General features: G+C 40.2%; 1 protein-coding gene across 1 annotated transcript; it reads right to left on the bottom strand.

The window, feature by feature from the left end:
• Window positions 1–268: 268 nt before the first annotated feature.
• Window positions 269–8,590, bottom strand: LOC311037451 (homeobox protein orthopedia B-like; the record flags this gene model as incomplete). The annotated part of the gene is made up of 3 exons (XM_084046625.1): window positions 269–778; window positions 7,398–7,867; window positions 8,515–8,590. The coding sequence occupies 3 exons, from the start codon at window positions 8,588–8,590 to the stop codon at window positions 269–271; spliced, it is 1,056 nt and encodes a 351-aa protein (XP_083902751.1).
• Between the last annotated feature and the right edge of the window lie 5,246 nt (window positions 8,591–13,836).

Here is a 13,836-nt window from a genome sequence, read left to right as displayed (position 1 = left end):
TTTTATGGTCATGATTCACCAGGAGCCTGGATGGCTTGGCCGGCCAGGCTTAAAATAATCAATATAAATATTTTCGGAAATCTCTGTGGGGAAAATGAATAGGCTTTCGATCTGTGGTACCACAAAATGGCCACCACTGCAATGCCCCATACCGGGTTTGAAGTGTTGTTTTAGGTGACGGTCACATGTGCTCCAGCTGTTTCCAGTACATAGCAAAGGATGGATAGTTCTGTAGCATTTTCGGCGGGGTTGTTGTCGTTGCCGCGGGCTAAGTGAAGCTCATGGACACTGTGTGCTCCAGCGCTTTGCGCCGCAGCGACGCGATGCTCGTCCCCCGCCACATGTCACTGTCCGGCCCGCCGCCGCACAGCTGGCTGGGCGACCCGCCGGCGACGTTGCCGTGTCCTCCTCCGGAGCCCACCATGCCGGGGAAGGTGGGCTGGTACAGGGCGTGGGACTGCAGGCCCGAGCCGTTGCCCGACATGTTGGACAGCGCCATGGAGTTGCCGGGCGGCCCGTTGCCCAGGCTGCACTGCGACAGGGCCTGCTGGGCCATGGCGGCCTGCTGGCGGCCCACCAGCGCCCCGGGGGGCAGCTGGAGCTGCGAGACCCCCCAGCGGGTGTCGTTGGCGTGGAAGGAGCACAGGCTGTCCCCCATGGACGACGGGAACTGGGGGAGGCCGTGGTGGTGGGTGGGCAGCAGGGTCCCCGGAGAGCGGAACACGTTGGTGGTCTTCTTGCGTTTCTTCCACTTGGCACGGCGGTTCTGGAACCACACCTGTGGAACGAGTATGAAGAGAGCGCGTTTTTTTAGAAGAAGACAGAACAAACAAAACGATGGATATAGGCCTTCCGTTTGTGTTTTATATTGATATGGCCCCGTCAGTGGCGTAGCTAGGATTGCAGTATAGGCTCTATTCACAGCAGCCATATTATGAAGACATTCACAGGTGTTACCAATGATACTAATGAAGGCTCTGTTCCATTTAGTCTAGCACAGTGGTTTTCCGACCTCCATAACTCTGAGAGTGTACTGTAGACCCACTGGTGTTTCCAGTGGGCCAACATGCACAATATCAGCACCCTGACTCTGTTTGACCAGAATGCCTTCATTAGTATCATTGGTAACACCTGTGAAGGAAGTGATAATGGCTGCTGTGAATAGAGCCTATTGGCTGGGCCTGGCCGATACTGTGTGGCCGCATGCACGCTTATTTGTGCGTTAGATTTCCTCAAAATATTAAGTCAGGTGTCTTTGAGATTGACAAGTGTCGCGATGTCACGGCGCTCCCATTGATTCCAAAATATAAACTACAATTCAAACGACCATAAAAAAAAACAGTAACAACACATTCTCCCAGCCTTTACTAGCCAGTAGATTAGTGTTGCTAATCTACTGGTTCCGTGTCAACTTGTGACTTTGTCACTCGTAGCAAGTGACACACACACACACACACACACACACACACACACACACACACACACACACAGACAGACTCAACAGCTATAGTCGCAAGTCACGTCACCTCTGTAATTTAATTCATGAATCCGGGACCATTATCCATTCTCTTTTGGACAGCTTCAGGACATCTGACAGTAGCCTATGCCTCCTATACAGACTACGGTACTTAACAGGTCACACAATGGACCAATGATATGCACTATAGTCGGCAGCTTTCGTAGCTTGGTAAAAGGTGAATGGGGGCGGGGCAGCCAATGTATCTATTGTTGTTGGAGGAGCAGAGCTATTTTTTTTCTTGCCGTCTTACAGCAGCTATAGCCTGGTTAAGAGCTCTATTGACTGGGGCCAAGGCCCGAGTGGCCCAACGGACACTATACGCTTCTGGGCCTGTTGACGGCTTCAACATTCTATATGGCCCAGTGGTTCTCAACCTTTTCAGGCCGTGACCCCCCCAAATAATCATATTTGAACTGGGGACCCCCCCATTTTGTTTGACTCCGTTTGACTCCACAGATAAATATTGTGAAAATAGCAGATCTACAATACATATAGATCAGCTATTTTCTTATGTTATTTGACAATTTGGCCAATGTTTTATAGTAGTTTGTTGATTACTTTTGATGCGGTAATTGTCTTTTTGGGTATTAAAAAGGTCTTATTTTATTTTATTTTATTACTCTCGAGATATTTCACCAGCAAATTCGGCCGCTATATTGTCACTATTGGCCTAATTGTATATTCGTGTAGGCCTATACTACTGTATATTCAATATGCAACCATAATAATGTTATGCTATAGCCTACATACCATTATATTGTACATCTGATTTTAGCGAGCACACTATAGTACATTCCTTGAGAATTCTATAATTCATATAACCTAGAATGCTCCTTTTAGTCGATTAGAATGTATTTGAGATAACTGTTTTTTGTTTTTTTTGTATTCTGCTATATATCTAATGCCAGCCTGAAATCTTATCCAACCAAAAAATAATGCAAACTGTAACAGCAATGAAATATGTCTTGTTTTCCTATAAAAGACCTGAGAGCAGCAGTTCAAAGCGTCCGACATTAAGACATAATGTCGCTGGCAGGTGGAAGCCTCGTATGTCCAAAAAAAAATTGCCTTTTTTTAAATAACATTTTAAAAACAAAAGGTGAAAATAGTGGAAATATCTTGTAGATCTGCTATGTCCACTACTTTTGCGCGACGGCCTTGTATGATGAAGTAGGGCAGTGGTTCTCAACCAGTGGTCCGGGGACCACCAGTGGTCCTTGGGGGGGTACCAGGGGGTCCCCAGCGAAATTAGTCACAAACAATCTTTTTTACCACTTAGCTTTCTTTGTCTATTAAAAAATAGCAAGCTAAAAAATACAAGCTTTATTGTAGATCTGCTATTTTTGGAAAAACCTTGAAACTGTGTGCAAATCTTTGAATATATTAAAGCGAACATTAACACAAATCTTTGCTTCTGGGGGTCCCTGGAGCAAAACATTTTCAGATGGGGGTCCGCGGCCAAATGTATATCAATTTAGGGGTCCTTCATGAAAAAGATTGACAACCACTGAAGTATTTTACGGAAAAAAAACAAGAATTTGAAACATGGAGATACGAGATTTCTGCCCGACGGCCACATGTATCATTTTTGCAGATCTGCTATTTTCACTACTTTTGTGCGACACTTTTGCATGATGAAGTAGGGCATTCATTTACGAATAAAACACTTGAAACATGGAGATATGAGGTTTCTGCCCAACAGCTACACCAGCCGGGGGTCTTCAACAGGGACCCGGGACCCCTAAGGGGTCCTCAGAGTTACTACAGGGGGTCCGCCAAATCTTTGTGTGATATGATTTTTTTTTTGTACCTTAACCACTTGAACCCTATAGCATCCCTTTTTCTGAGGCGAAATTTAGCCAAAAATAGCAGATCTACAAGCTCACAACGCCTGGCGCTGCGAGGCGTTGTGGGCTTGTAGATCGGCTATTTTTGGCAAAGAGGTATATAGGTGTAGAGGGGAAAAAAAGAGCAGACCAAGTAAACAAAAAAAAAATCTGAAACACAATATAGAGGGGGTCCCTGTTTCATCTCTCTCTCAGCTAGGGGGTCCTTGGCCTGAAAACGTTGAGGACCCCTGAGCCACACACATACCTGCATGCACTGATTCTCAACCTCTCTCCTCTGGCAGCCTTATCATCATAATTATGGATGAGCATCATTCCACTATAATTCTAATTTTATGTAAATAGTAGGCGCTATAACAATGATTATGGCGACCATTATTTCACGACCGAGCGACTCCAATGTCTTTCCCATTGCGGCTTTAATAAGGCATGATGATGGAGGTGATATAACTGTGAATATGGCTGATATCATCTCCTCATACATAGGCTTAGAACAACACCCCTGTGCATACATCATTATAAAACCCATTATAATCACCACCAGACGCCTAAAACATCTATATATATACATTTATAAATGTAGACCAGTGGTTTTCAACCTTTTTCATGCCAAGGACCCCTAAATTGATATACATTTGGCCGCGGACCCCCATCCGGAAAAAAAAAATATATAGCCTATTCAAAGATGTGCTGTGCCGTGCTATGAGCTTGTAGATCTGCTATTTTTGAATAGCCAAAGCTAAGTGGTCCTTGGGTAGTCCCCCCATAAGACCCGGACCACTGGTTGAGAACCACTGATCTAGACTCTATACTGTAGCCTCTTTTTTTCCGTCGGTTATCATTAAGGTTGCACATGTTTTCAGGACAGCTGCGATATTTTTCATTTTCATTTTGACATGGAATGATTTTCTTTTATTGTGTTTTATTTTAATTTAATTAAATAAATAAAAAACTAAGCCTAAAATACGTATAGGCCTATGTATACATCTAATGGATCTAGACATTTGCAGGTGTATGTACAGTTGTAGGTCTGTACATTTGTAGATCTGTATAATGTATATATTTGGCCCATAAAGAACAGCTTATAATACCCGTTCACCGTTGATTCGAGGCTTTTAGAGCAAGGTGCAATTTTTTTTCGATATTCATAATGAAGCCATATAAAAGACATGATTGCACGCGGGATAATAAAGATCCAATCATAATAATAATTCCATATAGCATGTGGAGATGGTATAGGCTGCTATATCCATTACGCACAGGGAACGCCCGACGCAGCACAGCCGCATAATAGACTTGAACCCCATGCATCCATATTCTGACGGGGGAGCGAATCTCTTCGCCCAAAAAATAGCCGATCTACAAGCTCACAACGCAATGCTTTGTGAGCTTGTAGATCGGCTATTTTTTTGGCGAAGAGATTTGGTGTGGTGGGGAAAAACTGATCCGAGTGTTAGAGCCACAACTCAGGTCCACAATGGAATTGAATTGAATTTGAAAAGCCTCCTATACTGTATATATCGTCCAAATCTAAACACAGTCCCCTTGAGCAAGGCACAGAAGTGAACCCTCCGACTGGTCCAGTATGGCTGTTGCTCATATGGGTGGATGTTAGTTTATAGAAGACCCCCCCCCTCCCCCATCTGACACCCACACTCCCATGCAGGTCCTTATATCTGTAAATACGAATGTGTTCTTTGAGTCTTCTTAACTTCGTCTATGAATTGAATACCAGGGACCCCGATAGAAACAAGACCGCAAGGACTTCTTTTGGATGGACCTTTTAGACAAAGTATTATAAATGTAATTGTGCTGTTTACATGTTTTGCCTAATAAAATATTCAATCAATCAATCAAACTCTTGAGCTGCCTTGATTAGACTTGAGCCCTATAACAAATAGTGAACACATTATTAGTAATAATAATAATAATTATTATAATAATAGGCTAATAATAAATAAATACATTGTAATGTATTTGATATATAGGCCTACCATATGCTGCATATAGTATTAGCCTATACAATGCAGCGAATGGTATTATAGCAAATACATTACAATAATATAATAATAATCATAATAATCATAATAATAAATACTATGTTTGACATGTTTTGAAAACATGCCCCAAATTTGGTGATGCCATTCAGATCTAATTTAGCCCTCAATATTATCTGTAGATTATTCATGGCCAACTCGAGATATAGGCTATACAAATATATTCCTTGCGTAGTGTATGTAGTCTATACATGTATTGAGACTTGATCATTTAGAGTTTGTATTAAAGCAGGTAGACGGAATGAATGTTAATGTGAATTAGCATAATAGTGATACGTTTTGTAATTGTATTGATGCACGCATTGCAGTTGGATTAACTATTAAGCTACGATTTTCGTTGTATAATTGTTACATTAATAGTGAAAAGGGATTCAGACCACTGGATCGTTCAATCGCGCTCTCTAGAATCGCCGAGGTTATTTAAATCTGCAATTCTGCAGTTCAAAACAGGATTTGATCACCTAGAATTGAAATATTACAAATAATACAGTAAGAGCTATGGGTTAAATAAATAAAATAAGACGTGTAATCATAGTTCCATTTTTATCAAGCTACAAATATACTACTCATATTTGCATATTGTATATTATTGTTTGTCTTTAAAACGTAAAGAGATTGATGTCTCGATGAATTGAATACATCCTCAATGAGATTTTTCGGGTTATCCTTTTGGCATCCTTTTGTATAAATCTGTACCACTGTAGCGTTTTAGCAAACTGTTAATACAGTATTTATTCAATCAATCAATCAATCAATCAATCAAAGATCGAAGTTTAGGCAAATGGAATGTCTTTTCCCCAGGCTAGGTCCGCGGCCACATCTATATCAATTTAGGAGTCCTTGGCATGAAAAGGGTTGAAAACCACTGGTTTAGAATAGCAGCGTTTTGAGGAAATCTCAACCCAAACCCTGGTTCAAGCTATAGCCCTTCAACGGTCCATTATGACGCAAGAAAATGAGGCACCAACCTTATCAAACAATAGGCCTCTATAGGCTGAAAAATCAATTCAAAGCACTAAACTATAATTTCCTTTACGCTCCAATTGTTTTGACAAATCCTATTAAAAATCAACGGCGATAAAAAATAAAATATTAACCCATTAAGGCCCTTAACTTAAGGGAGAGCATCAGTGTGACAGTGCCGTGTTAGATGTCTGCGTTGCCTATTCAAAACTAGCAGATATACAAGCTTCGTGCTAGATCTGCTATTTTTGAACATTTTTGGATTCATCTTGAACGTGTGATAACTACTGATTTAGAAGACATTTGTAGAGTCGGCCTCAAATCTTAAAGGAGTAGTTATATATGACTCATTTTCTATCAATTAGCCTACACACCCATGCAAGCCTTGAATTCATGGAGATTTTTCAGTTTTTGTTGCATTCCTGAGACAATAATTTGATGGCTGGCGGAGTCGACTCGATCTTCTATTGTCCGATGACCTGGTGGTCATCAAATTATTGAGGAATGTGACAGAAACAAAACAATCTCCATGAATTCAAGGCTTCATGATGTAATTGATAGAAAATAAGTACCTTTACTTTTTGGGTGAACTATTCCTTTAATAAGTCGCCCGTTTGACTTCTTGGGTGAGAATGCGTTGCTTAATGGTATAAAACAGTGGTTCTCAACCAGTGGTCCGGGGACCACCACCAGTTAACATATATAGCGTCACAATAATGTTTACCTCTAAGCTTTGGCTATTTTTAAAAAAAAATCTGGAAAATGTGTACAAATCTTTGAATATATATATATATCTTTTAAAGCGAACATTTTTAACACAAATCTTTGCTTCTGGGGGGTCCCTGGAACAAAATCATTTTCAGATGGGGGTCCGCGGCTGAATGTGTATCAATTTAGGGGGTCCTTGGCATGGAAAAAAAGGTTGAAAACCCACTGGTATGTATATCAAACAAAACAATTAAAAACTAAGTTCAAATCCAGCTCGTCACCAACAATCATCCAGAACCATACCTGCACTCTGGACTCGGTCAGGCCGACCCGCAGCGCCAGCTCCTCCCGCATGAAGATGTCAGGATAGTGGGTCTTGGCGAAGCTGCGCTCTAGCTCGTTGAGCTGCGCGGGCGTGAAGCGCGTCCTGTGCCGCTTCTGTTTGGACGTCTGCTGCCCTCCTCCTCCAGTCTGGTTGTTAGGGTTATTATTATTGTTGTTGCTATGATTATTATTATTGTTGTTGTTGGTGTTATTCTGCTGTTTCTCCTGATCCTTGCCGTTGTTGGCTCCAGGGTTGTTGTTGGCTCCAGTGTTCAGATCGACGTCCACCATGGTGGCTCCCTCCACCGTCCCCCCGATCCCGTCACCGGCCCCCCCGCCGCCGCCCCCCGGGCCCAGCTCCGATGCACCGTGGCCGGAGTCCGGTGCTCCCAGACGGCATTTTAAAACCTCCCGGTGGCCTAGAAGCTCCGCGGCCGCATCTTTCATCCCTGCAGCAGCCAGAGAGAAGCACAAAAAACGGGGTCTGTGAGATGTAAAATCGGATAATCGTTCCTGTATTTAATATGCCCTTTGGATTGTGGGGGGGATAAAAAAAAACAATTAACAGCATTGTTACAACAGTTATGCTTCTTCTCATTTCTTTTCGAATATGCATTTTTTTTATTTTACTGTTATTCTGAATAATTTGCTTTCATTTGTCATTGTTTTTTAAAATTCCCTTATTCAAAACAAACATTTCAAATCAAATCAATTGTTTGATGGCAGTGGAAAATAGATTCACGACTTTTGTCATAAATTACAAATAGCCTGTCTAGCTATATGATCCAAATGAACATGCGTAAAATTAAACCAGTATGTGAATTTAAATTACACTGTAGACGAATGCCGTTATTACAAGCAACAACAAAAAAACAGCATGCAGTTGTGTAATCTGCCCCCTTAAACATACTTAATTCAATTCGATCACATCGACACTTCAAAGAAACGTTGCTAAATCAAATTACCGCACTAATATAATAATAATAATTACTTTTCCAATGAATTAGCTTCATTTCGGACACATTAAAGATAATCTAAGCAACAAATTGTCAATTTTCTGTGCTTGATTTAAGGATTTTAAATGCCTTGAGCTTACAGTAGAGTTGAAGAGCGGAGTTTGGTGACGAGAACTCACCGAGCCGAGCGTCCAGGAGGTCGGCGTGCGAGAGCATAGCGCACCGCTCCGCCAGGGCGGAAAGAAAACCCCAGAAAATAAATAATAAAATAAATAAAAAATCTCTATAACTTTTTTAACCTATTTAAGAAATATATATAGATCCTAAATGAAAGCAAATTCGGTTTGTGGTTAAAAAAGGAGGTTCCCTTGCATTATAATGTACTTTACAGGGACGGTGGGAGGCGCTTGTGGGGAAGCCAAACGATGCCTCTCTTCAAACGAGAGCCAATCAGAGCTTGGACGCTGGGAGGAGAGGTGACCCGGCCAATCAACTGTCACGTCCCCACCAAAAAAAAAAGAAGCCTTTTCATTCCTCCTCGTTCACATTAATTGGCTTTGATTTCTTCTCTAAATTACAGCCGATAAAATAACACGATTTAATGTGTGTGGAAAAAGCTGCGACACATTGAAAAGGAGGAGAGAGAGAGGGAGAGAGAAATATTTGTTTAATTGCGCGTTTTGTGCCTCTTTGTGGCTTTGATGAGTTTTTAAGCAGAGGTTAGGGCTGCTCACATCAACAGCTAATAAAGTGAGTGAGTGTCTGTGTGTGTCAATGATAAAATACACTGACTCCTAGAGAGGCAAAGCTTTGGTGGAAAAAAAAGGATCCTTATAGTTCATTGGATCAGGGCTTTGTAATTTCATAGCAATTGTTGGTGTCGCGGGCAGAAACCTCGCATCTCCATATTTCAACTTTGTGATGTTCTTTTGTTGCACAACAGTGTCAAACATCTAGCAGCCGATCTATAAGGTCACAACGCGTCAAAACGCAGTGCTTTGTGAGCTTGTAGATCTGCAATTGTTTGTGCTATATTTTCCCATTTTGTTTCAATGACATTGAAAGTGGTCTGAGGATTTTTTATAAATATTGAACAGATGAAGTATAAACAAGAGATTGTGACTAAATAATAACTAGTTAACTACATTGGATCAATTGGATCAAATGCTTATTTGTTTCCTCTTTTTTTTCAATTCCTGAAGAGTAACAGTTTTGGACATACAAGGTTTCCACCCGTGATATTTCTGTGCCACTGTGTGTCGACCTCTGTCCAGCATGTCCACTGACTGAAGTCAACCTCCTCTAACATCACTAATTTCCCACTCAGCCAAATAATAAAGTTTATATATTTCTGTACTAGAGTAATTTTCAACACCATTAGGCTTTTTATGTAATTAGTGCCAAATCTATACGCTTCTTATTGCGATTATTAGAGTCAAATCAGTATAAATTAGAGGTGATTTACTAGCATTTAAACCCGACTGTCGGGAAGGGCGGGACTTGTTGTAAATGATATGTGATAAATTAAGTGGATAATTTGGCGCGGAAAGTGGAAAAGCGCGCACTGTGTTGAACATGAACACAATATGATGGAGTCTAACCGCGGGAAAAACACTATTAAACACTTTGATCTGATCAATTCTTCCATAATATAAGGGCCTACTGTTCTTTTTTTTTCTTCTTTCATAATCTTTCCTAATTAAGTGAATTCATCTCCACTCAAAGCCGGTTATAATAAACGCAGCCCTGTTGCCATCAAATAAACCACAATCACACTCAATTATAGACATTATTGTAATTGTCACGCAAACCATGGATCCCTCCGAAACCCAGTCTTACATAACAAGTGAAAGAAAGGAAAAGAGACAGATGTGGGACATTATGAGAAAGCAGAACAAGTAGAAGAAAGGAAAAAGACAGATGTGGGACATTATGAGAAAGCAGACAGTGTTGATCAGACAGTGAATAGTGTCTTTGGAGACACATAAAGGATCCGTCCAGGCGTGAACAACATGGATCCAGTTTGGGGGTCCAAAGGGGGGGTCTTTCGTTCTTTCTTTCTTTCTTTCTCTCTGACCGGTGGGCTTTTATCTGCTGGTAATGAGACAGGCCACGGGGCTGGACGGGACGGTGTGACGGCGTGACGGGGCTGGACAGTGTGATGATACCAGGACAGAAGAACATGATGGTATACTGGGCACAGGGACAGTGTTGCCATGTCGGCTTATTATAAGCGACTTGTTTTTCTGTAAAGTTGCTTGTAAATATTGGTAGTTGCGTTTTTTGGCGGGGGGGCTTGTTTCTAAAGTGTATTGTTTATTTGTAGTTGCTTATTTGGGCTTGTTTAATGTTTTTTAAACCAGTGGTTCTTAAACAAGGAAACCCTGACAAATTAATATGTATTTGTCTGCAGACCCCCCCATCTGAAAATATGTTATGCCTTGGACCCCCATACAAGATTTAAAATGTTTCAAATATATATATTTATTATATATTTCTTTCTCTCCAAATTTTCTTCAAGATTTGTTTTGAAAATAGCCGATCTACAAGCTCACAACGTGTCGCATCGCGACACGTTGTGAGATTGTAGATCTGCTATTTTCAAATAGCCGATGTAGTATAGGCTCATGTAGCCTATTCTTTTTGGGCTTGTTTTCATAGACCTGGCTGATTATTTCTCTCACAAAACCTGGCAACAGTGACAGTGACATTGTGATGGGACCAGAGCACACCAGGCAGTGATCGAGGCTATAGGACCAGGGGTGTCATTTGGGGTAACTTCCAAGGGGTGACCCCCCCTATAGCTTTCACATTTAACCTCAAACTTTATTTTTCTTAAATTCATATTTCCCCCACTCTTGTTGATTTTTTTTTTTGCAGATTAAACTAATTTTAAATCAACATTTATTTATTTATTGTATTCTTGTCTGCAAACATTCATGAATCAATTTGAAAACAGCATGGCCCCCTTATTTTGGGCATGGCGAAATTTTGTTTAAAGAATATTATATTTATATATATATTTATATGTAATATTTTGTTTTGAAAAATATTTTTTTCTAAAAGTTCTTCACCCCTCCCCCCCCCCCCCCCCCCTAAAAACTATCCGCTAGCTTGTAGATCAGCTATTTTTTTCGCCCCAAAAAAAAAAAGAAAAGGAGAAAAAAAAAGGGGGCAAAAGACGCCTCTATGTACATTGGTACCAGACAGCGGGGCTCGGACAGACTTCACGCCGCTTTCCAGGCACTCGGATTCGGATCAGATCCGGCTCGTCTCCGCGGTGAGAAGATGCGTCAATGAAGCGGACTTGGAAATAATTGCTTTCCTCTCTCTGTCACTTCTAAATCTCTCTCTTTTTTTTACTTCCTAAATCTCAAAGAAGCTGGACTTCTATTTTTTTTAAACACACACTGGATCCCAGTGAAGGATTAATTGAAGAGGTTAGTATTTCTTTCCTCTATAATTGAGAAAGTTACAACCTATGTAGGCTGATTAAACATAAAGACGCCATACTGACTGTTATAGAGTATCTATTCTAATGTGAGTTATTTGTATCAGTGCATTTAAACCACTATTTCTCAAACAGTGGGTCGGGACCCATTTGTGCGTCACGGTCACTTTTTTTGTGGGTCACGAGTAAATAAATATCCCTTCTTTTTTTTTTTGTTCCTATGCATTTATTTTTGTATTATTTTTATTTCAAAATATTTTCCAAAACAATTCAAGAAAAACTAAACAAAACAAGCAAATATTTTCATGAATTAGAAAAAAATTCAATGTTTACAAACTTAAACACTTAAAAATCAAAGAAATTCGATAGATTAGAAAAACAAATGTTCAAATCATCAACAAACCTTACTATAAAAAATGGTCAAACATTGGCCAAATTGTCAAATTATATAAGAAAGAGGCAAACATTTTTTTAAATACACGATCTACAAGCTCACAACGCCTGGCTTTGCGGGTGTTGTGAGATTGTAGATCTGCTATTTTCACTATACTTTGGGTCCTGCATCGGGGAGACATCAAATGTCTCTTTTGGGGCTCGAGCTAAAACGATTGCTTTAGTAAACCATAACGGTCGTTTAAACATGAGCATTGTTAGTTTTTCCACTCTCCACGTTTTAAAGGGATGATTGATGTGAAGCTGCTTCGTTTTACGATCTGTTCAGAGCCCCGGTGCTTTTCTAGCTGAACAAACACCCAGCAGAGGGTCATAATTTAACCCCAACGACCACCAGATATCATCCGTATCATCTTTTCAGAGATCAGTGCTTTTATAGCATGAACAAACACACTGTGAGTAACTACCCCGACTCTCCCCGCTACAGCCGAGGGTCATATTTTGGTGGTTCTCTCAACCTGTGGGTCGGACGGGACCCCCAGGGGGTCAAAAGATATGAGATAGGGGCAAAAAGTTTGAAAATAACAGGTCTACAAGCTCACAATGCCTCGCGTTGTGATCTGCTAGATCTGCTATTTTCACAATATTTATCTGTGGAACCGAAAATGTAATGCCTCAACTACATTCCAAGTGCTTATCAGGGTGGGGGGTCCCCAGTTAAAATGTGATTATTTTGGGGGGGTTCCCAGTTCAAATATGATTATGTTGGGGGGTCACAGCCTGAAAAGGTTGAGAACCACTGTTCAATTTTAACCCAAAACAACCACCAGATATCATAATGTCATCACAAATGTTTAGATTTATAACTAAAGGCTGTTGTTAGATCTCCATGTAATATTTGCATAGCATATGCAACATTTATAGCATATTAAATACTTACATAGCATATGAATGAGAAAACATAGATGATTTATTTTTTCATGATATAGCCTATTACAGTGGTTCTCAACCTTTTCAGGCCATGACCCCCCCAAAAAAAAAAATCATATTTGAACTGGGACCCCCCCCCCCCCAGCACATATTTGAGCTGGGGAGCCCAGAAAAATAATCATATTTGAACTGGGGACCCCCCAAAAAATAATCATATTTGAACTGGGGAAAAACATTTTTTTTTTTTTTTTTTTTTTTAATTGACACTTCACTGCCATCTACTATCTACATCAACCCCCCCCCCCCCCCCATTACAGGACACTACATCTTAAATAGTTCCAGTGAAGATCATTTATTTACCTTTAGTTGGTTCTTGAACCTAAACGACCATTTCTGACACATTTCTGCATGAATTGGGCTCCTTCTTCATTTTGTAGACAAAAACTATAGGTCTATTTTATACAATTACAACCTATTAGAAATATAGCAAAATACACACACGTTCAATGTGTGCCTATAGTAATAATAATAATAATAATAATAATAATAATAATAACAATAATAATAATAATAATAATAATAATAATAATAATAATAATAATAATAATAATAATAGTAATAATATATGCTATTACAGTTAACTCATAATACATCCCTACTGAAGCTATTATTACTTGAAGACACTTTT

Source organism: Gymnoscopelus microlampas, assembly GCF_963454915.1.
Source record: "Gymnoscopelus microlampas genome assembly, chromosome: 21".
In the NCBI taxonomy this organism is placed as follows: Eukaryota; Metazoa; Chordata; class Actinopteri; order Myctophiformes; family Myctophidae; genus Gymnoscopelus; species Gymnoscopelus microlampas.
The sequence above is the reverse complement of the archived record's forward strand: the minus strand, read 5'-3'. Positions and strand labels throughout refer to the sequence as shown.